A 24,933-nucleotide genomic window follows, 5' to 3' on the forward strand; every position below is an offset into this window, starting at 1 on the left:
ATTATCCTTCTGCTGTCATTACATACCCTTCTCATGTTATCCCACTCATGTATGCAATTGTTGTTACTGTTCATCCTCCACCTATTATATATATTCTGTACCATGTTCATCATTCAGTCCTGCATGACAACGGTATAAGGATCTATACCGAAACGTCGTCTTCACAGTCATTAAAGAAGTTGTTATCCATAATTGTGTCTACTTTGACTGTGAGACTTGTCGGCAGGATTTGATACGGTCAAGCATCCCATCCTCATATATCACCGACACTGCACTAGCTTGTTTGAATCCTATCATAGCGTCAGATATCAGCAAAAACCTGTGAATTGAAAACGATTTACTGCCTACAAACTTGGCAAGGTGTCACTCAAGGCTATGTCTTAGGACCAATACTGTTTACCCTATATGCACGGTCTCTCAGCTAAATTGGTGACAAGCACGAAATCAATCAACACTGGTGTGCTGATGCTAACCAGCTGTATGTTGGTTTCTCACATGACGATACTGGAAATTGTGTCGTCCAGATCGAAAGCTGTTATCATGAAATAAAGTAATGGATGGCACCACACTGCTGAAAAGTAATCGGGACAAAACAGAATTTATTGTGATAGGTCCCAAACGTCAAATCCATGAATGTACAGCTGTTCAACAACGTCTTATAGGTGATGCTGTCATTGTTCGTTCTGCTAAGATGAAGAATCTGAGCATAGTACCAGACCCGAACCATCATGCAACCAGGGTGTGCCCAACAGCTAATTATCATCTCAGAAATATTGGAAAATATCGTCCATATCTAACAAAACCCTATTCAGTGGAACTTCTATTGCCTCTTATGATATCCAGAACTGACTATTGTAACAGCCTCCTTGTGAATGACTTCAAGCCACCATGAATGCAGCTGCTAGGATTATATTCAGATCTTCCAAGTTTGATCATGTACCCCAACATCTAATGGCGCTCCGCTGGCTGCCAGATGCAGCACTTGTCATCCGTAAGATCATCATCCATGCCTACAAGCCTGCCTATCTCAGTGAACTCTTACCGATTTACTCTCCTCAACCAACTCTCCGATCTTAACAACATCATTTTCCCGTGTTTAAACCTGTACTTTCGGAAATAGAACATATGCTGCATCGTTGCTGTGGAACAATCTGCCGGAAAATCTGCTCCCACTATTTCCTCTTTCAAATCTCAGCTAAAGACATATCTGTTTCAACAGTCTTATAGTTGCTAAAGCGCACAGAGCATATGTGTTTTGAGAATTGTTGCGCTACACAGATGCATGTATTATTATAGAAACAACTTAAACGTTTACCACTTTGGTGAAACCCACGATCATGGTATGGTGCCGATAAACCAAGGAACATAATCATGGCGAATCTGGGATACGAACCCACGTTTATAGGATTCTGGCAAGCCTAAAGGATGCAAAATGGACTTGGGATGTACTTCCGACATTACTGCAGGAACATGAAAACATATATGTAGTTGTTCCATGATAGTGGCGTGTTCCGTGTTTAGAAAGTGGGGATTTATGTTTCTTCGAGGCATCACATTAATGATTTTACTGTGTGTTATGAATTGATATCAATTAGGTCAACATTTACTTATACTGTAAATATGGTTCACGTGAACCATTTCTACAAACATATATCTAATTGGAGGATAGTTGGTCTGGTGTCTTAAATCTGTAAGGCATCCTGAGCAGAAGATGAGCTGAATACCCTTTCACTATTGTCAGTTTGCTAACATTTAATAGACATCTCTTTCCATATGAGTCCAACCTGCTGACGTCTTCAAAGGAGTCATTGAACAGGAAAACATAAACTTAGTGCCGTAGTATGACTGCGACTACTCATGTATGTGATTCGGGTATGATCGATTACTTTGGCGCCGATTACGTTGCGTTTTTCTTTGGTAGATCTACTTCCAAGACAACATTCCCATGTAGAAATCATGTAATAAACTCTGCATTGGGATTCATGGATCGACAATTAAAGTATCGTATTTCCATAACTTGTTTTTTTTAGAAATTCCAGTTTGCCCGCCTGGTACTCATGGGAAGGAATGTCAAGTGCTGTGTGGACATTGTCGTGACGATGGGCCGTGCATGAGTGATACTGGACGCTGTCCATCCGGGTGTCAACCGGGGTGGATGGGGAACATGTGCACTGAAGGTGGAACGTATTCCTTGCCAGATTGACTTTGTCATATGTCATTATTGTATATTCCTCTTTAATCCTTTTGATCAAACTCTAGAAGTACATCATATTATGCCTCAAAGTGATCAATCAGAGAGCAGAACTACTGACCCCCATGAGCCCGTATACCGTCAGTAAAAATCCAAGATGGTTGTTACATTACTGCAGTTGTTTAATCTTCAGCCTTTAAATAACGAACCCGGTGCTGGCTTGTTTTTTCGTTATTCAAAAGTACTGAATAACTAAACAGCTTTTAGGTGATGATGTAAGACGAACCTGCTGTCAAATATTAAATGAGTTTCAGTATATTTTACCACATTACTGTGGTTGTCTAATATACAGTCTTTGAATAACAAACCCAGTGCAGGAAAACGAATAACGAAACACGAACCCGCATCTAACTTCAGGCCCCTGCTGTTTTGCACGCCTTGGTCAGAACACCTGTGTTTATGACATAAAAGGCTGGAACCCTACACTGAAACTGTCGCATTTACCAAGCGAACTTTGTGGGAATAGTTTGAAATGGATTCGTACTTTCTTTCACAGTTGAAGTAATCGTCCTTATCACCGACCACAACGGCTACATCTACAAGATGGATGCAAACAGCCAGGGCATCTTATACCACGACCAACAAGGAACTGAAGATATTGCCTATGATCCAGTTGAAGAACAAATCTATTGGTCCAATCTTGACACCCATTCTGTCAGCAGAGTGGATCTCGATGGTGGAAATTACATGAAACTTTTCGATGTCCAAAGTAAGAATAATTTCATCAGCTACGGCATGCACAGCCAGCTTGTTACTACAAACATTGTTATACTGGACATTGTGTTATACTGGACATTGTTATACTGGACATTTTTACACCGGACATTGTTATACCGGATATTGTTATACCGGACAATGTTATACTGGACATTGTTATACCGGACATTGTTATACCGGACATTGTTATCCTAGACATTGGTATACTGGACATTGTTATACCGGACATTGTTATACTGGACATTATTATACTGGACATTGGTATACTGGACATTGGTATACAGGACATTGGTATACTGGACATCGTTATCCTGGACTTTGTTATACTGGACATTGTTATACCGGACATTGTTATACTGGACATTGGTATACCGAACATTGTTATACTGGACATTGTTATACTGAACATTGTTATACTGGACATTGTTATACTGGACATTGGTATACCGGACATTGGTATACCGAACATTGTTATACTGGACATTGTTATACTGGACATTGTTATACTGAACATTGTTATCATGGACATTGTTATACCGGACATTGTTGTTTAAGAACAAATCTATTGGTCCAATCTTGACACCCATTCTGTCAGCAGTGTGGACCTCGATTGTGGAAGTTACATGAAACTTTTCGACATCCAAAGTAAGAATAATTTCATCAGCTACGGCATGCACAACCGCTTGTTAGTACGGACATTGTTATACTGGACACTGTTATTCTGGACATTGTTATACTGGACATTGTTATACTGGACATTGTGTTATACTGGACATTGTTTTACTGGAGATCTTTACACCAGACATTGTTATCCTGGATATCGTTCTACCGGACAATGTTAAACTGGACATTGTTATACTGGACATTGTTATACTGGACATTGTTATACTGGACATTGTTATACTGGACATTGTTATACTGAACATTCTTATACTGGACATTGTTATACTGGACATTATTGAACCGGACATTGTTATATTATGTTATACCGTACAATGTTATACTGGACATTGTTATACTGGACATTGTTATACCGGACATTGTTATCCTAGACATTGGTATACTGGACATTGTTATACCGGACATTGTTATACCGGACATTGTTATACCGGACATTGTTATACTGGACATTGTTATACTGAACATTGTTATATCGGACATTGTTATACTGGACATTGTTATAATGGACATTGTTATACTGGACATTGTTGATCTGGACATTGTTATACCGGACATTGTTATACCGGACATTGGCATACTGGACATTGTTATCCTGGACATTGTTATACTGGACATTATTATACCGGATATTATTGTTTAAGAACAAATCTATTGGTCCAATCTTGACACCCATTCTGTCAGCAGTGTGGACCTCGATTGTGGAAGTTACATGAAACTTTTCGACATCCAAAGTAAGAATAATTTCATCAGCTACGGCATGCACAACCGCTTGTTAGTACGGACATTGTTATACTGGACACTGTTATTCTGGACATTGTTATACTGGACATTGTGTTATACTGGACATTGTTATACTGGAGATCTTTACACCAGACATTATCCTGGATATCGTTCTACCGGACAATGTTATACTGGACATTGTTATACTGGACATTGTTATACTGGACATTGTTTTATACTGGACATTGTTATACTGGACATTTTTACACCGGACATTGTTATCCTGGATATTTATATACCAGACAATGTTATACCGGACATTGTTATACCAGACATTGTTTTCCTGGACATTGGTATACCGGACATTGTTATACCGGACATTGTTATTGTGGACACTGGTATACCGGACATTGTTATACCAGACATTGGTATACCGGACATTGTTATACTGGACATTGTTATCCTGAACATTGTTATACTGGACATTGTTATACCGGACATTGTTATCCTGGACATTGTTATACCGGACATTGTGATACCGGACATTGTTATACTGGACACTGTTATACTGGACATTGTGATACCGGACATTGTTATACTGGACATTGTTATATTGGACATTGTGATACCGGAAATTGTTATACTGGACATTGTTATCCTGGACATTGTTATACTGGACATTGTTATACCGGACATTATTATACCGGATATTGTTATCCTGGACATTGGTATACTGGACATTGTTATACTGGACATTAGCATACTGGACATTGTTATACTGGACATTGTGATACCGGAAATTGTTATACTGGACATTGTTATCCTGGACATTGTTATACTGGACATTGTTATACCGGACATTATTATACCGGATATTGTTATCCTGGACATTGGTATACTGGACATTGTTATACTGGACATTAGCATACTGGACATTGTTATACTGGACATTGTTATACTGGACATTGTTATACTGGACATTGTTAATCTGGACATTGTTATACGGGACATTGATATACTGGACATTGGTATACTGGACATTGGCATACTGGACATTGGAATACTGGACATTGTTATTACGGACACTGTGTACTGGACATTGTTATACCGGACATTGTTATTCTGGCCATTGTTATACCGGACACTGGTATACTGGACCTTGGTATACTTGACATTGTTATACTGGACATTGTTATACCAGACATTATTATACCGGACATTGTTATACTAGACATTGTTATACTGGACATTGTTATAATGGACATTGTTATACTGGACATTACTATACTGGACATTGTTATACTGGACATTGTTATCCTGGACATTGTTATACCGGACACTGGTATAGTGGACATTGTGATACTAGAAATTGTTATAATGGATATTGTTATACTGGACATTGGTATACTGGACATTGTTATACCAGACATTGTTATACTGGGCATTGTTATACCGGACACTGGTATATTGGACATTGGTTTACTGGACATTGTTATAATGGACATTGTTATACTGGACATTGGTATACAGGACATTGTTAAACTGGACATTGTTATACCAGACATTGTTATACTGGACATTGTTATAATGGACATTGTTATACTGGACATTGGTATACTGGACATTGGTATACTGGACACAGTTTTACTGGACATTGTTATACCAGACATTGTTATACTGGACATTGTTACACCGGACATTGTTATACCGGACATGTACTTTAGATGAGTACAGTGGGTAGCATATCATCGTGTTTATCAGCCCACGCCAGCGAAATACTATGACACATGCTGTTATAATGATACAAATATAATTGTCCAAATAAGTAACCTATGCAATATTGTACAACCAATGTGACCACATACTACACAGGCCGCCGTAATATAGCTGGGATATTGCTGAGTGCGGGGTTAAACAACAAACAAACAACACATCAAACGTACACAGAGAAGGAATGAGAGTGTCTGTACTTCCTGAAGAAACTAGCTGGTCCCACTACTTGTTACTCATCGTGTCAAATGAAGACAGTCCTGTCGTTGTCTCTGTTGTCACATGATAGAAACATAGCGCCAGAAACAGGGCTGGTGTTGGGGTCGGTCCTCAGATACACAAAATGGGGTATATTGGCATATTGATTCTGCTTACAACAAATGTTTTCTTTTGCAGAATCTCAAGGAATAGTGTTGGATCCGAGGTCTAGGATCCTATTTTACAGCGATGATAGAACTGCGGTCATTGGGAAATATCATCTAAAGACGAGAGTGGAAGAAGTGATTGTACGTTCAGATTTGAGTCGACCACACGCTCTTGCAGCTGATACACAGAGAAGGTATGATAATTAGCACGTTTGCTGTTTTACATGATAGCTGGTAAAGTAGATAGCATTTGTTTTGAACAGGACGAAAGTGTTACTGTGATTGTTGGTGTCAGTGTGAGCGTTGGTCTTGGTGTTAGTGGTAGTGTGACAGTGAGTGTGAGTGGTAGTGTGACAGTGAGTGTGAGTGGTAGTGTGATAGTGAGTGTGAGTGGAAGTGTGACAGTGAGTGTGAGTGGTAGTGTGAGAGTGAGCGCCAGGGGTAGTGTGACAGTGAGTGTGAGTGGTAGTGTGACAGTGTGTGTGAGTGGTAGTGTGACAGTGAGCGTGAGTGGTAGTGTGACAGTGAGTGTGAGTGGTAGTGTGACAGTGAGCGTGAGTGGTAGTGTGACACTGAGTTTAAGTGGTAGTGTGAGTTTTAGTGGTAGTGGGAGTGTAAGTTTGACAGTGAGTTTAAATGGTAGGGTTAAAGTGTTAAAGTAGTTTGAGTTCAAGTGGTAGTGTGAGTGTGGGTTTAAAAGGTCGTGTGAGAGTAAGTTTAAGTGGTAGTGTGAGTGTGACAGTGGGTTTAAGTAATAGTGTGAGTGTGAGTGTAAGTGGCAGTATGAGTTTGACAGTGAGTTTAAATGGTGGGGTGGGTGTGAGTTTAAGTGTTAGAGTAGTGTGAGTTTAAGTGGTAGTGTGACAGTGAGTTCGAGGGGTAGAGTGACAGTGAGTGATAGGTTTAGGGTGGAGTGTGAGCGTGGAAGTGAGTGTTGTTCTTGATGTGAGCGGAAGTGTGACAGTGAGTGAGAGTGAAAGTGTGACAGTGAGTGTGAGTGGTAGTGTGACAGTGAGTGTGAGTGGTAGTGTGACAGTGAGTGTGAGTGGTAGTGTGACACTGAGTGTGAGTGTGAGTGTGACACTGAGTGTGAGTGTGAGTGGCAGTGTGACACTGAGTGAAAGTGGTAGTGTGACTCAGTGTGACTGGCAGTGTGACACTGAGTGTGAGTGGTAGTGTGACAGTGAGTGTGAGTGGAAGTGTGACTGTGAGTGTGAGTGGAAGTGTGACTGTGAGTGTGAGTGGTAGTGTGAATGTGAGTGTGAGTGGTAGTGTGACAGTGAGTGTGAGTGGTAGTGTGACAGTGAGTGAAAGTGTGACACTGAGTGTGAGTGTGAGTGTGACAGTGAGTGTGAGTGGTAGTGTGACACTGAGTGTGAGTGGCAGTGTGACACTGAGTGAAAGTGGTAGTGTGACTCAGTGTGACTGGCGGTGTGACACTGAGTGTGAGTGGAAGCGTGACAGTGAGTGTGAGAGGTAGTGTGACACTGAGTGTGAGTGTGAGTGGCAGTGTGACACTGAGTGAAAGTGGTAGTGTGACTCAGTATGACTGGCAGTGTGACACTGAGTGTGAGTGGTAGTGTGACAGTGAGTGTGAGTGGAAGTGTGACTGTGAGTGTGAGTGGAAGTGTGACTGTGAGTGTGAGTGGTAGTGTGACTGTGAGTGTGAGTGGTAGTGGTAGTGTGACACTGAGTGAAAGTGGTAGTGTGACTCAGTATGACTGGCAGTGTGACACTGAGTGTGAGTGGTAGTGTGACAGTGAGTGTGAGTGGAAGTGTGACTGTGAGTGTGAGTGGAAGTGTGACTGTGAGTGTGAGTGGTAGTGTGACTGTGAGTGTGAGTGGTAGTGGTAGTGTGACACTGAGTGTGAGTGGTAGTGTGACACTGAGTGTGACTGGCAGTGTGACACTGAGTGTGAGTGGTAGTGTGACAGTGAGTGTGAGTGGAAGTGTGACTGTGAGTGTGAGTGGAAGTGTGACTGTGTGTGTGAGTGGTAGTGTGACTTTGAGTGTGAGTGGTACTGTGACAGTGAGTGTGAGTGGTAGTGTGACAGTGAGTGAAAGTGTGACAGTGATTGTGAGTGTGAGTGTGACAGTGTGTGTGAGTGTGAGTGTGACACTGAGTGTGAGTGGAAGCGTGGACAAACCGTTATGAACCTAGTGACGTGAGAGACTAAACGAGGACAAGACATATATTACCTAAACTAAGAGTACAAATCTAGCCGGATACCGAATCGTATGTTTCGATTTTGGAAAGAACCCCACAGATTATGAAAAGAGATCTAAACATGTTCAAATGAAAACTGGTGTCCGTATATATGGTGTGGATATGTAAAGGTCAATTCAAGCATCAGAAAGTATTAATTGGCTGACAAAACTCGTATAATTTGTTGCCTCCTAATTCGTAGCCATTCCTTATAACTTAGAGTGTCCAGATGGAAGTCACGGTGCTGACTGTCACGTCCCATGTGGTCACTGCAGTGACAACATCCCCTGCAACAAGACGGACGGTCTCTGCCCCAGAGGATGTGCTGCAGGATGGACTTTGCCCCACTGTACTCGAGGTGACGTCTTGGCTTGCTGTTCCTGGCAGATACTTTACCCTTGTGTCGTCGGACTATTCGGTATCATCAGATGATGTTTACTTGTACTTCTCGCGGATCATTGTCATTAAAAACAGCTGTTTGATCGCCAGTATTTGTTTGGAATATATCACATAAATAAGCGATAAAACCCGCTCCATATCCAATAGAAATCTCGATTGTACGATTCCGACTATATCATAAGCATGTGTTTATGAATCACTATCAAATAGTGATGATACCAGGTGTTCGCGAAACGGTGAGCGTATCCTGACCCACCCGTCACAAACACATGCAAAGGCAAGTCAACTGTTTACCTAAAAAAACACGGGAACATATGGTACAGGTCAAACCAGGGAGATGAGTCAAATTTGGAAATGTCTTGGCCAAATTACCTAGTTTTGACGATTAAATGCATTAGTTGTGTATGTACTGACGTAGAACCAATTCATTATGTATGTAGCATATTCTAACTTAAAGATGCAGAAGTAACGAGATGTAGTAGACTATGTAAAGGTACGAACTGTAGCATCCTTAATGACCAATGACCAGTGTACGTATGGCGTAAACCGCAAGGAAACATCATAAAACAAATTGATTTGAAATTATCATTTGACATGTGCTATGAAACAGCATAATTATTTTGTAATATTATTTGTGTGCTATGGGGTGGAATGCTTCAGGGTGTCTGTATGGGTATGTTGATGTCAGCGGCAATCGGCAATGTTCTTTAGCCCAAAACGCAATTATACGGTTTAAACGATCAGCAAGCCTGTTTGGATATATTCTAAATGTAAGATCAAACATTAAATAATACTCAAGTCTAAGTTACATTGGGCTTATAGACGCAGAATCCTCCTGGAGAAATCTTTTTATCATGGGCGGAATACAATATTTCAATGAATACAATGTTTCAATGTATACAATGTTTCAGGGTGTAAGGATGGGTATTTTGGTGACAACTGCGAGGAATCATGTGGGCACTGTATGAATGGCATTGCGTGTGACAATGCAGATGGGCGGTGTGCCTCAGGATGCAAGGCTGGATGGTTTGGGTACAACTGTACTCAAGGTAAAAAATCGATAAAGATCTACACGTTTCCGGTTTCAACAAGCATGACCTTTGGGCCTGTATAAAAATAAATATCCATTCCCTTCAATGAATGTTTGATAGGTGAAATATAAAACCTTTTCGAAATAATAACAAACATTTAATTCAGATCAAGCATTATGTATCCAGATATTCTGTTAATTGTATAATGGGGGTGAAATAATATATGTTTTAGAGTGCACCTATGGATATTTTGGTGTAAACTGCAATCAGTCCTGTGGCCAGTGTATGGGTGGAGTTGCTTGTGACAGAGGAGATGGACGATGTGTCTCTGGTTGTGCAGCTGGCTGGATTGGGTACAACTGTACTCATGCTTCTACTCAACTAGAAACGGATTCACGTGAGTATCATGCGATCTCTATGTAAGTGATCTAATGAAAATAGTACCCTTGAAGATCCGGGGTAGAATAAGTCTTCAGCAACCCATGCTTACTGTAAAAGGCGCCTATGCATGTCGTAACAGGCGACTACCGGGATCGGGGTTCATAGTCGCTGACTTGGTTGATACATGTCATGGTATCCCAAATGCGTTGATCAATGCTCATGACATTAGTCACTGGATTGGCTGGTCCAGACTCGATTATTAACAGACCGCCTTCACATATCTGGAATATTGCCGTGTGCGGCGTTAGACAACAAACCAACACACAATTATGAAGATAGTTGACATGGCTTACATGTTGGCCTATTTTCTGGTCGTGTTTTATCACTATTTCGACAAAGTAGCAATTAGAAAGCAAAATGATGATGTCTCATTATGAACATGAAATACCACAGGGGAAACAAATTCATCGTGTCCAAATAAATAAGTTTGAACATATTCACTACTTCATACACTGGTTGTACTTAGCTGAATATAAAAGATACGTTTTGATACTTACTATTCCGATATGTATGGCTTCGATGCAAATATCAAAATGTGTATCGAATTAACAACTGGGTGTCTTTGATTGAGGGAGCTTGTACTTCAGATTTCAACCTCGTCCTCGTCGTAGTTGGTGTTTGTGCTGCTGCTGCCGTGCTTCTAGTCACGGCTTTGGGTATCTACACATACAGGTGAATATAGACAAAAACCTTTCCATCATCATAAGAAATCACTGCTAAAAGCACAGTCCATTTTACGATTCCGACCATGTCATAAGCACGTGTTTATGAATGACTATCAAATACATGTCTGAAAACATCTAGTCAGTTAGCAGAGGGACAATATGCTCATATGGTACACGTTTGTCAACTGTTTCGAATTGAATGATAAAGCTTCTAATTGTACTAATGGATATGTCTCAGTAGTATCTCCCTTTCATACGTTACAAACTGGAGGTTGGTCTTTGTGGTGACTTTAATGCTATCTTCTTTTGATGATATCGAACATTTCCCCAGACACATTTCACTAAATAATATTACTGGGAGGAATGCCCCGACGTTGTGGAATACACTGGAATAACTCCTGTTTATGATTGAAAGATTGCGTAGCCTGCTGTTGTGTCTTGCACCATGATATGGCTTCACGGTGTTGAAAGGCCAAACACAAACCTTTTCGGGATGGTAATGCTTCGTTAGAAAGAGTCTGGGATCAGATAGTGTTTTTCATGGTAAGTATTTGGTCCTTTAAATTGAGGAGTACTGAGAAGGTAAATGTGTCCCGGAGACAAAAGTAATTATTGTGTTAAAGTTGTGTATTATAAAACACCATTGGCAATAACATAATGATTAATTATGTTTATTGATAAATAATTTGATTTCTTTCCTCTTCTGTAGACTCAGGAAATCACCAATACCCAATACAGGTGAAGATACAGTAGCATACCGCGTCATGTAGGACTGCCAGCACAGAAGACTTCCAAATTCTTGTGGATGCTTGATCGAACCATTGTCATATTATCATTCTTATAGAAGAGCAGACACATGTCTATTTTGGGCTTTGGGAAGTTGAACTGGCCACATAGACCATTCCACATTTATGAATATATCTAAGCCTTTATTACTTAAATATGTATCATACATCATTATATGACTACCCGGGAGTAGGTGCCTTTTGATCTTTTATTTTTTTGTAGAAATATAAGATTTTACGACAACACACGAACATTGTTGGTTATTTACTGCTTACCAGAGGGAACAGTCTGGTGCCCATGTCTAGGTCTTATGTGAAACTGAGATATACCAGCTGGGTAACTTGACTAATCGTTTACTGCCAGATTCATCTATACAACTATATAATAAGCCTCGGGCCAGAATTACTAGTAGCTGAGTCAATTTTCGTCAACTGCCAGGTGCCCCGAGCAAAGTGCTGTCCTCTTAAACATAAATTGTCAATGCGTAAAGAGAGTAACCAGTCTAGATTTTCAGTCAGATTCCTATTGGCGCAAAAGGCAAATAGCACTGATGACACCAGGTCCTCGCATGTTGGTCAATAGTGGATGACAAAATGATGACACGCTACATCGGGTGATGCCATGTTGGGAGGTGGTCATCTGGCTTTCACCATACCTGACATGTCAAATGCTTGAATTTCATTGGTCAATGACGTTTCGAAGAAGATATATACACTTCTACAGCTGTGCACAACGGAAACGAATATATCCCGACTTCATTACAACGCTAATTCTGCCGATCTCTGTCCAGTCTCTGTAACCTTTGCTATTAAAACTCCTTTCGGCGTTACGGCGTCGGCTACCAACAGTTTGTAAAAAGTAATCTGTGGTTGGTTAATTTTGTGTAAACATCCATCGGTTCAATATAGACTGGGGTAAGACATGAATTAACAATCACATGACTCCAACCATGTTTGAAATGTTGTACATTTTACCGAAAAAAGATTTAAAGATAAGATACCTCTCGACGGCAATGTATGTATGATTTAAAAAGAAAATTAAAATAAAATTATACTTTTTCAAAAAACGTAGCGGTAAGATTATTTCGTTTTTGGATTATCTCTCGGGAATACGCTTTATTTTATCCTCTGTGTGTCCGTGTTAGTCGGATGACAATTTGAGAAATGAAATATGGTTGGTTTCAGTATTCAAGAAAGATATTAAAGGCAAGTCCGAAATATTTCCGGTATCAAAATCCATTTAAAAACATTTTTCAACCAATCAGAGTGCAACGCGCTCACCTATCATCACACGAAGGAACATTATTTCCCAAATTTTATTCATTAACGTGTAATCCGAAGTCCTAATGACAAATTCTCTTCCCAAACCTGGTCAAGCCAGATGTAAACAACAAACACACTATGTTTGTGTGGCACTCGCTGAGGCATTTACTCTGCATTGAAAATTTCTTTTTTCAAACCCAGTAGTGTCACTAGTCTTGATCCGTATAATTTCAGAACCATGCCAGTCACCGACACTGTAACATCTTACTAGAAGATACATGCATGTGCCAGGTACCATCCATGCTTTGTGGTTCAGAACCATAGTCGTCACTGTGACGACATCTGTCTTGCAGCAAGACTGCCAACACCTGACAACAGAAAATGTTCATAACCATAATGCACAGGACATAAACATAAAATAAACAGACCGCACTGTAACGGCGACACCACAGGAGAGATTAAACTACCCGGGCTTTACAATTCCTATATATACTCCTTACGGTAGCGCCCTCTACCTTGAATAACCTCCCTTTATATCTGGCTTTACCTTCAAGAGAAATCAATTTCAGTCAAATTCACTGTTCAACCGAATGAAATTTCATTTCTCTTCCAAAACCTCATCAAGCCAGATATAAACAACAAACACACAATGTGGCTTCCCCTGTGGCACACGCCGAGGCATTTACTCTGCATGAGAAACAAAGAAAGGGAATACAGGAAAACAACCTATATTACAAACCCAATGATTTGGACATACTTAATATGGCTTTAACACTGTCTTTGATATACCCATCTTTGGCATTCTCGCTCTTCCAGCGCCCGTGCCTCTTAAAAAGACGATCGGGTACACCGTTGTTTGCTGCCGCTGAAGCACCACCTGACCTCAAACTGTGCAGGCCATATTTGACACATATCACTGACAAAAGGTGACAAAGTTATACGAAATATTTCACGGAGTCTTGTAAAAGTCAGTGGCTTATTTTCTTTCCTCAGAACATATTTGCCATTAACACTACTTAGCGCGAGAATCCTCGGCAATCTCTGCCATCGTTAGATAACGTTGCAAGTGCATAACAGGACATAGCAGTGAATCGGATACACCTATGACTACCAATGCACCATCTCTGTTCACGTCCGTCTTGGACTGTTCAATAAATATGGACATATAAATGTTCACAAAACATATCTGAACGTGCAATGTGCAATAATTCAACTGATCGAAGAAAAACCTGCAAAAGCAACTAAAATCATTGCAGCAACGCTGCTGTCATTTTAACAGTTCCAGAGACGATACCATACAACTAAGTGGCGATATTGTTATCGGTACGTTTCTATTAACTGGTTTAGCTAATCTCCGCTTACCAGCCTCCAATACATTTCGTACCAGTGTATTGTCTGTGGGACTGTGTAACCCAACAAGAACATGAGCATATCGAATGCTGTAAAAAAAAGCTGTATTGAGAGGAGAAATACTTTCACAACTTTGTATTAAAGATAACAAATAAAGTGGGCAGTGCATAGGAGCAATTGGCAATAAAGTCGGCAAACCATGGGAATCTGCCCAATCAGAAAATCTCTTGAATCCCAAGTTGTATGATCTCACTGTAGTGGCTGATCTAGCCTCATTTAATAATATGCTCAAACCTTGTATGTTCGGTTTTAAATTTTCTGGGAGGGGAGATATAATATGATATACACTGTCTAACACATCTGAAACAGAAGAAAGCATTTCAATCACTGAAATCGATGTTCAACGCTAACATTGAAAATTTTAAATCTTTTTCACCAAAGAGACTTCCCCAATACGACTGGGAATATAAGCTTCTTTGCAAGACGGAAAATAAACAAAGTCTCTTACTTCTTTGTGAAGATACATCACGTACATAAACAGACCTACTGTTACCGACTAAGAGAGATGTGAAGCAAATAGCAAGCTTCTCTAACTTCCTTAGCTTCCTTGTACTTCCGGTACAGCTAAAGTGAAATGTAAAGTGTTCACGTGAAGTCCTAGCCATTCAAAACTTTGTGAAGGCGTCCATAAAGACTTTTCAACTTTAGGCACAAAACCAAACGTTATGAAGTCATCTTTAACCCTGACCGATACCACAGCTCAACTTGACATAGAATTTTCAACGATAATTCCATCGTCAAGAAACATCACGTTCTTGTAACCAGGTAACGCCACCATTTTACCACGCACGCACACACACACGCACGCACGCACGTACGCACCCACGCACGCACGCACGCACGCACGCGCACACACACACACACACACACACACATACACACACATTGATGCACTTAAGAATGGCGGCCACAAACAAACATTTGTAAAAGAACATGCTACATATTTTGCAGTGAGAATATTGGTGTGATTGGCTTTAACTGAAATTAAACTTCGCTATTTCGGTCAATTGTAACCCTAACCTACAAAGTAGTTGTCAAGTAGTACAAGTAGATCAGTTGTTGGATGTGGCACTCCGTAATCTGTTACATGGAGAGACCAATGTTAATGTGAAGTAGCACTAGATAACCACTTACACTGGATCCTATTCTGCATATATAGCGATGATGCAGCAGAGTCATCTCAAATAGGATTTTTAAAAGGTGGTATTCTGTGAAAATTCATCGTATATGGAACGTCAAGGACTTAATAAGATAAACACTTAATATTTATGCAAACAATCTTTCTCAATGAGGTTTTAATACCGGGCTGTGCAAGAAGAATCGGCATTATATCACCCGCCTTGTGTGATCCTTGAGAATGAATAGACATGGTTACATTGGAACGCTCTGTGGAATTATCATTTTGAACACTATAATAACAGGTAAGGTGCTTCCGATTTTTATATGTGGAATTGTAAGTAGAAATGCAATTTGTCGCATGACCATTCCTACGTTCTTGAAGGTCATAGGTTATCTCTACATTTAACCATTTTTATATCCTACCATACTGGAGGAAGGCCATCACTTTTATGCTTTAATAGAATATTTTCTGTAATGAATACAGGCAGGTTGATAACCAAGCATCGGGTCTTTCCTAGGTCTTCAAGCATTTTCTCGTGGCCAACTCCTAAAATACTATCATGCAAACTTTATTCATAAAGAAATATATTCTTCAACGACACGGATTTCAACGACTTGTAACTGTTTGCCATTTGGCTCATCGCAAAGGCATATCTCAGCTTTTATTAGAATGCAAACATAATCCAACACAAGTTTGTGAACAGGAATTACACAGAATTCAAAGCAAATGCTGAAAAAGCTCACATAGAACGTAGTTCACTCGTACATACAAGGACTACTGTTGCTTGTTGACAGTATTGGTTAAAGGTCATAAAGTCAAACTAGTACAGGAACTCGAATTATTTTTGGAATCTGAACGAATGAGAGATGTTATTCCAATTTGGTGTCCTCCCATTAGTTAGACGTCCCAATAGTTAGACAGCTTATAACAACACTTTAAACGGTTGAGTGCACACTAATCCTTATGCTTGTTACCTCAGACTTTAAAATGGAATAGTCCAGATAAGATCTGACAAACAAAGCAAAGCAGCTTTAAATAGATACTTTAATATTATAATTAACATTTAATGACACTTTACATTTGATAAATTGTATACAGTTTGGTGAAATAATGGCATCGCTGGCATGTTGGTTTCATCTTCTTGAGTGACTTGCTCCTCTAGAACAGAACAGAACTTTATTACGCTCAGGCCGAGATCCTCGGCATAGGAGGTACCAAATGACAGCAAAATACACATTATAATAGCGGATATATGGTTAGCCGGAAGATTTTACAATTTGCATTACATATTTACAGAATTTACTAAGGTTTTTTAATACAGATATCTCTTTACAAGTGAAAAGTCTTTGAAATCTAATCATATTAGGTCTTTTAGAATATGTAGGTGGGATATACAAAATTATTTCTTTAGTAAAATATGGACATTTAAAAATATAGTGAAATTCATCTCCAATATCATCAATAAAACACAGTTTACATTTTCTTTCACAAATAGGTATCCCATTCCATCTTCCTTTTTCAATTGGTAGGTGGTGGCATGAAGTACGAATAAAGGAAAAGGGATAGCTTTATTTAGGGGTAGGGACGTCAGATAATTTTCTAATTCAAATTGTGGTTTCAAGAGAGAATAGACTACACTTTCCTCGTACAATGCCTGCAACTGTGTGGTTTCTTCTCGCGCTCTTTCACGAAGATTGCTATCAAAGTTCACTCTGGTTTCATCTTCAGGCGGATGGTTATGTTCCGGCTGATTGCAAAGAAAGTCACCGACAGTCGTACATTTCCCATTGCACGTCTTGACGACACATCTCCAATGTGTGAAGGTTTGCCTCTCGCGGTTTCTGTTGTAAATATATCCATCTAATATCAACTGCTCACTTCCACGCCGAGAGGTGATGTACTCTACTTTCCTTAAACCAGCCATATCGATACTGATAATGATACGTACCCCAAGATCATTTTTATTTGTTTGATGAGTAGATAATCTAAACTCAAATCCTTCAACTGATCATACAGTAAGACAATTAAGCTACTCCATAGTTTACACAGTTAATCTCATGCCTATTGAACCTGTGCTGAGAGTAAGGTAATTTAGGTTAATTAAACGAAATTATAACATTTATACTCCCTAAACTGTGAGTCCCCTATCCCTACTCAGTACTTTAATCTAATTAGGACTGATCCATTACACCTGTAGGTATATTCCCTCTTTGCCTAAATAGAAATGTCTAACAATTGGGACGTCTAACTAATGGGACGTCTAACTAATGGGATATAACCTCCAATTTACCGCGGCGTGTGACCATTTGCCGCAATTCTTATTACAATTTACCACACATATCTCTCAGTATGAGTGAGAAACTGAAACGAATTGTTTTCTTTGTTTCCTTTGACAGGATGTATAGTAAATGTATAATATTTTATTACAATTTACCGCAGTTTTTATTACAAGTTACAACAGTATAACTTTTTACCGCGCAGTGTTATTACATTTTCCGCAGTTTATCACAATTTACCGCGTTATTACAATTTACCGCGTTATCACAATTTACCGCGTTATTACAATTTACGTCGTATAAAACGTGTATTTATTATCACGACAGGTTCTCAAGGTGATGTGATCGTGCTCATCAGCGACCACAATGGCCCCATCTACAAAGTGAACACCAGCTCCAGAAACACCACGGTCGTGTTCCGGGATGTAAGCGGAGTGGAGAACATTGCCTATGATCCAGTGAGGGAGCATGTCTACTGGTCAAATCTTCAAAAGCGAAACATTCAGCGAGTCGACCTCAGTGGGGGAAACCATGTCACAGTGTTCTCTGTTCGGAGTAAGATTTTTTCAGAGTGCATAACTAGCATACAGTTGTAAATGTTATAATGTTATCGCCAATTACAAACATTTCTGATGAAAGAAAACTATATCGTTTTGAATCAAGATAGCCACCATACTGGATGATATATGTACACAAATACCCATAATTCGTTGAAATATGTTTGGTGCGTGATTATATCTCCGTAGATGTTTGGAGATTGTTTCAGTAAATTGAAACCGGCATATAAACAAAAACAAATATTAAATCGTCATGCCGATACATGTATGTGTTCTGTGTATTAGAAACATTGCCAGAACTACATGTCTTTCAGAATGCCAAGGACTGGCAATAGCTCCCGAGTCCAGGTTCCTGTTCTACAGCGACGATGGCTCGGATATCATAGGGAAGTATGACCTGAAGACGGGCAGGAAGACTGTGATCATTCGTTCCAATTTGGGCAGAGCACATGACGTCACAGTAGATGAGTTCAACCGGTAGGATCTAAATTGGTTATTGATTTGAATCATAACTGATATCAGTGGTATTCGTTGTCCATCATCAACATTGTTCCTTTCTTTGGACTGACTGAGTAGTTGTGAGATTTGCCACAAATATTAATCATGCTCGTGTCACTGTCACATGAACGGAAAACCAATTCAATGGTAGCAACACTTTAATAGTTACCGAAACTCACAGTAAACACCGAAGATATCAACAGGTAGGGACCTGTTTGTCTCAGATTTGACTCATCCATATCGAGCAATTATCTTTATTTCAAAGCATTTGAGAATAACTGCTGAGTGACAATTTTAAAGATAAAACGCCGAAATGTAACTTTTATTCTGTTCAAAGCGGCGTTGGACCCAACTCATTCTCTCCAAATTATTATTTTACATATGTATCATTAATACATCGACAGTGTATAATGTCTTACCTGGGGCCCTTTTCATTGAAATGAAAGCGACAAGACCCTTTTCATAATCGCACGAATCAAATGTACGAATCCGACTTCATCATTAACACAAATCGCTGTTAAATAGTAACTTTCGGTATCTGTTTCACACCTGTCAAGTTACGAATTAGCTTCAATATTGCCGGTATTCCGGGCCCAGATTAACATGACGTCATTACTACGTGTTGGTTGTGATATTAATACCCTACTAAAACAGTACACGGATTATCTGACTTTCTGAAGCACCTTTAATTCTATTAATCGGGGCTGGTGTGATACGCATTTCTAACACGATGTAGAACCCTGTATCACAAATTATCCTTCTCGCTTCTCTCAGTGACAGTTTCTTTACTTTGCAGCAAATTGTTTTGGTCAGATGTAGGCCGCGACCCCAAGATCGAGATGTCGAACTACGATGGAGGAAACAGGGTGACTTTAGTACGGGCACTGTCTAGCAGCAGCAGCAGCACCCCGACATCACTAGCTGTGGATGAAAAGGGTAATAGTTTCACAGTACTAGACGATAAGGGTAACAGTTTCACACTACCAGACAATGAGGTAATAGTTTCACAGTATTGACTGATAAGGGTTAGAGTTTTACAGTACTAGACGACAAGGGTAATAGTTTCACAGTACCAGACAATGAGGTAACAGTTTCACAGTATTGGATGATAAGGGTTAGAGTTTCACAGTACTAGACGACAAGGGTAATAATTTCACAGTTTTGGACGATAAGGGTAAATGTTTCACAGTATCGGACGATAAGGGTAATAGTTTCACAGTGTTTGACAATGAGGTTAATAAGCTAATAGGGGTAATAGTTTCATCTCAGCTGACGAAAAGGGTAATAATTTCAACAATAAAGGTCACAGCTTCACGTCATTGGACAATAAGGGTAATAGCTACACCCAACTGGCAATTGAGGATATCGCCTCACAAGCCAATAAAGCCAATTGCTTCATTGGAGAAAAAGTGCACATTTTCACTTCATTGGACAATAGTCTTGATAGTTTCACCTCATTGGACAAGAAGGGAAATAGTTTCATTTCACTGAACAATAAAGGCAACAGTTTCAATAATGATAATATTTTTACTTCTTTGGACAAAATGGGCAATGGTGTCATCCCAATGACAATGAGTGTACAGTTTAACCTCAGTGGGCAATAAGGTTAATATTTCACCGAATTGGACAATATGGGTAATAACTTCACGTAATTAAATAATCAGGAGAAGTGGTTTCACCCAGCTGGACAATAAGGGTAATAACGTCTTTCGACAATTAATTAATTATTAAAAGCTTCATAGGACAATAAGGGTACAGTTACCTCATTCGACAATAAAAGAAATAGTTTCACCCCAATGGAAGACAAGGAAAATAGTTTAACCCCACTGGACAATAAAAGTAATATATTCAAGGCACACTAAGGATAATAGTTTTCACCTCATTGGACATTAAGCGTGGTAATTTTCTCTCGCATTTAACTGATGCGACATGATATATCTGAAATAGAATTTAAAGTGACGTTAAATTAAGCCAAACTGTCCGCTGTTATTCATACTTGGAACATATAAAGTCAGTTGTTTCACTACTGTTATTTAGCATTGGTATATCATCTATATATACTCACCGAATACAATACATTTTGGTTAATATATATGATAAATTACTCATTTTCAAGAGATACTAGATTGGTTCGATGCACAAACGAACTGTTATGTTGTGTGAACCGACGCTCATGAACGCATCACATGTGACGTCATAGATCCATGACTCGAGATGCGCCATTTGTGTCGTGCAGGATTAGCGTGTAATGTTTGGAAAGCACATGCAGCATACCGTGATAAAACTAAAGACACTCTGTGATTTGTCATTAATGGGCACACATGGGAAGCATCTCTTCTTAACTTACATACTGTTCCATATGTTTCTATAGTTCGTGGTTTTTTTGGCGGTGAGTATATTAAGACTATTCTTTCACTGATTAGGCACAAGTGGGAACAAATACTTAGTTTCAATGCATTCGTTAAAAGCCAAATGTGACCCAAATGAAGGCACGATATGGCACGCGTTCTCCTCTGGTTGTATTTGCAGACAGGAACCAAATTTTCTTTAATGACAATGTCTTGGTATATGAACAAATGTAACAGATAAAGATGCTTCTGTCCTGATGTTTTACACATCGATTCAGTGAGAAATAGACTACATAGTGCACATTATATATTGCTTGATAAGAGGTCTGTAACATTTTACGTGTTTTATGGTATCGTTTCTTCAAGAAAACACCTTTTGTGTGTTTTTCAGGTGAAAATCTGTATTGGGTTGATGAACAAAAGCATAGAAGTGAAATCATGGTGCTTCGACTAAACCAAACAACTGCACGATCAATACCGTATGGGGAGCGGTCTGATTTCTTTTCACTTGACTTGTTCAACAAGACCCTCTACCTAATTGATCTCAGACAAAGGTAAGCAATATTTGTACCAGTTACCTCGACACGTTATCTATCTATCTATCTATCTATCTATCCAACCATCCATCTGTCTATGATGGGATGATGGGCGATCCTTACATGAAAGCTGGTTTCGAAGCGTTGAAATGAATGAGTCACGAAATGTGTCAGAGGCATGCTCTTGTATGCTTATATACCGTCAAACTAGCTTCCAGAACTTTCTATACAGTGATGTAATGACCGTGAAGATCCGGGTTAGAATAAGTCTTCAGCAACCCATGCTTGCCGTAAGAGACGACTATGATCGGGTGGTAAGGCTCGGTGACTTGGTTGATACGATGCCATATACCAGTATCTTTGTCTGTCTTTCGGTCTGTCTGTCCGTCCCGTCGTCCCTCTATCCCTCCCTCTGTCCACCTATGGCTGTCTGTGTGTCTGTCTGCGCATTTGATACCACAATCAACAACAATGCCAACTAATGCTGTCCTGGGTCAACATCAAACAATGCTGATTTCTGTTTATGTCTGAAGGAACGTGTTTCTGTCCGTGCCGGTAACTGGAGGGACTGTAGCCTCTACTCCAATACCACGAGGGATGTCAGATTACAGGAGTATCCGGGTGTTCAGCTACCCTCATAGTACGTCATACCTTGAATTATTATGGGGTTCATGTGGGTAGGTGTGTGTAAGGCAGATGGACGGTGTACCTTAAGATGCGGGACTGCCTGGTTTGGTGTCAGCTGTAACCAAGGTAACATATTAATGAAACACCATCAGCACGGCTGTTCAATGACTGTTGAGCCTATGCAATAACAACAAAATCAATTTCTCACAATTTCCCAAGACCGACAAAATATATAGTTTTGAAACATTGAGAAACACTTCCATTTGAAAGTGTCTTTTTATCAGATACGTCAATCATCTCACGGTGGCGATTAGTAGACGTAATACTGCGAACAATAGTTATCATATGAAACTGGTACCGAGAATCTTTCATACATGTGTGTGCAATTTAGTTTGATACAATACGAACTTTGACTTTGCTGAATCTACTGATGATTGATTAATTCTTTCGTTAACACATTTATACAACTAATTTATCAAACTTAATACATAAAGCGTTGAAGGTCAATATTGATGTACACATTATTTCATCGATTATTTCATTCGTCAGCTTTTTGGTCAATTGTGGAAAACTGACCCATAATCGACAATCTCACATATACCATCTTATTGTTGACAGGGGCGGTCGGGTAGCCTAGTGTTGAAAGCGTTCGCACGTCACGCCGAAGACCCGGGTTCGATTCCCGACATGAGTACAATGTGTGAAGCCAATTTCTGGTGTCCCCTGCCGTGATATTGCTGGAATATTGCTAAAAACGGTGTAAAACCATACTCACCCACTCACTCACTCTTGTAGATAGTCATTTTTGAGACATAAATGCGAAGCTACATTAATGCGGACAAAGGTCACTCGCATGTGTCGCTTTTAATCCACGCTCGCATTAATTTCCAGATTTACAATATATGGTGTGAATAAATGATGAATACTTTACTGTGACAGTAAGGAGATAAGGAGTAGGAGAGAAAATATGATCCACTTGACAGATCAACTTGATATTTGGAGTTATTTAAGTAGATGGGATTATGTTCTTTGTGGGTAATGGGGAAACAACGTTTCTGTTTCAGAGTGTACGGATGGGTATTTTGGTGACAACTGCGAGGGATCCTGTGGTCACTGTTTGAGTGGCGCTGTGTGTGACAAGGCAGATGGACGATGTGCCTCAGGGTGCGAGGCTGGATGGTTTGGGTACAACTGTACCCAAGGTAACATATTGATGAAAAAGCATCAGCGATGCTGCATAGTTGGGTGACTGTGGTTTTGAATGATTAGGAATCACATCTCTTTGCAAACGTCTGTATATCAGACTAACACATATAACAAACGTGTGGACGAGTGGATGAGTATGGTTTAGAAATCAGCCATATCATGGTAGGGGACAAAGAGTATTATACATAATAGTTACCATGGCAACGAGGCACCAAGATTCCTTTATTACACTAGTGAACAATGTGATTAGCTTACATACTAATTTTGTTTCTAGTATTGATCTATTTTATTATTCATCCAATTGCTCACTTATATGTGTATTTTTAAATAATTTATCAAACGTATTACATAAAACGTTAAAGTCAATTGACGAAACTGGCTGAGCAACAATCGAAAATCTCACGTACACATATATTATATATGGTGTAACTAGAATATGAGTCCCGACACCGTGTTACAGTGTATTCCCGTGAAGATCCGGGTTCGCAAAATAGGTCTTCAGGAATCCCTGCTTGTCATAAGAGGCGACTGTACTTGTTTTAAGAGCCGACTAACGCGATCAGGTGGTCAGGCTCGCTGACTCGGTTGATGCTTGCCATCGTATGCCGATTGCGTAGATCGATGCTCATGATGTCAATCACTTGATTGTCTGGTCCAGACTCAATCATTTACAGACCGCCGTCACATAGCTGGAATATTGCTGAATTCGGTGTTAAACAACAAACAAACAAACAAACATTGTTACAGTGAGGAGATGTGGAGTTGGACTCAAGCAGGGACATATTATTATCAAGTCGAGAGATCAACTCTTTGGTGTAGAATATAATTATGTTATATGTGTGTAATGGGGAAACAACGTTTCTGTTTCAGAGTGTACGGATGGGTATTACGGTGACAACTGCGAGGGATCCTGTGGTCACTGTTTGAGTGGCGCTGTGTGTGACAAGGCAGATGGACGATGTGCCTCAGGGTGCGAGGCTGGATGGTTTGGGTACAACTGTACCCAAGGTAACATATTGCTGAAAAAAGCATCAGCGATGCTGCATAGTTGGGTGACTGTG

At 39.7% G+C, this 24,933-nt stretch overlaps 1 protein-coding gene across 1 annotated transcript in view; it reads left to right on the plus strand.

Annotated features, from left to right (window-relative positions):
* The window catches only part of LOC124146989 (pro-epidermal growth factor-like), a 47,830-nt gene that overhangs the window by 17,286 nt on the left and 5,611 nt on the right, over window positions 1-24,933 (plus strand). The window contains exons 11-26 of the mRNA XM_048382996.1: window positions 2,031-2,177; window positions 2,748-2,960; window positions 6,536-6,698; window positions 8,015-8,073; window positions 8,913-9,128; window positions 10,021-10,158; window positions 10,373-10,537; window positions 11,169-11,253; window positions 11,956-12,014; window positions 18,428-18,655; window positions 18,972-19,134; window positions 19,952-20,091; window positions 21,895-22,057; window positions 22,573-22,679; window positions 23,731-23,868; window positions 24,743-24,880. Of these exons, the coding sequence (XP_048238953.1) occupies window positions 2,031-2,177; window positions 2,748-2,960; window positions 6,536-6,698; window positions 8,015-8,073; window positions 8,913-9,128; window positions 10,021-10,158; window positions 10,373-10,537; window positions 11,169-11,253; window positions 11,956-12,014; window positions 18,428-18,655; window positions 18,972-19,134; window positions 19,952-20,091; window positions 21,895-22,057; window positions 22,573-22,679; window positions 23,731-23,868; window positions 24,743-24,880 (2,322 nt within the window). The remainder of the gene's footprint in view (window positions 1-2,030; window positions 2,178-2,747; window positions 2,961-6,535; window positions 6,699-8,014; window positions 8,074-8,912; window positions 9,129-10,020; window positions 10,159-10,372; window positions 10,538-11,168; window positions 11,254-11,955; window positions 12,015-18,427; window positions 18,656-18,971; window positions 19,135-19,951; window positions 20,092-21,894; window positions 22,058-22,572; window positions 22,680-23,730; window positions 23,869-24,742; window positions 24,881-24,933) is intronic.

The sequence above is a fragment of the Haliotis rufescens genome, unplaced genomic scaffold (genome assembly GCF_023055435.1).
Source record: "Haliotis rufescens isolate VD_foot unplaced genomic scaffold, xgHalRufe1.0.p SCAF_1, whole genome shotgun sequence".
Lineage (NCBI taxonomy): Eukaryota > Metazoa > Mollusca > Gastropoda > Lepetellida > Haliotidae > Haliotis > Haliotis rufescens.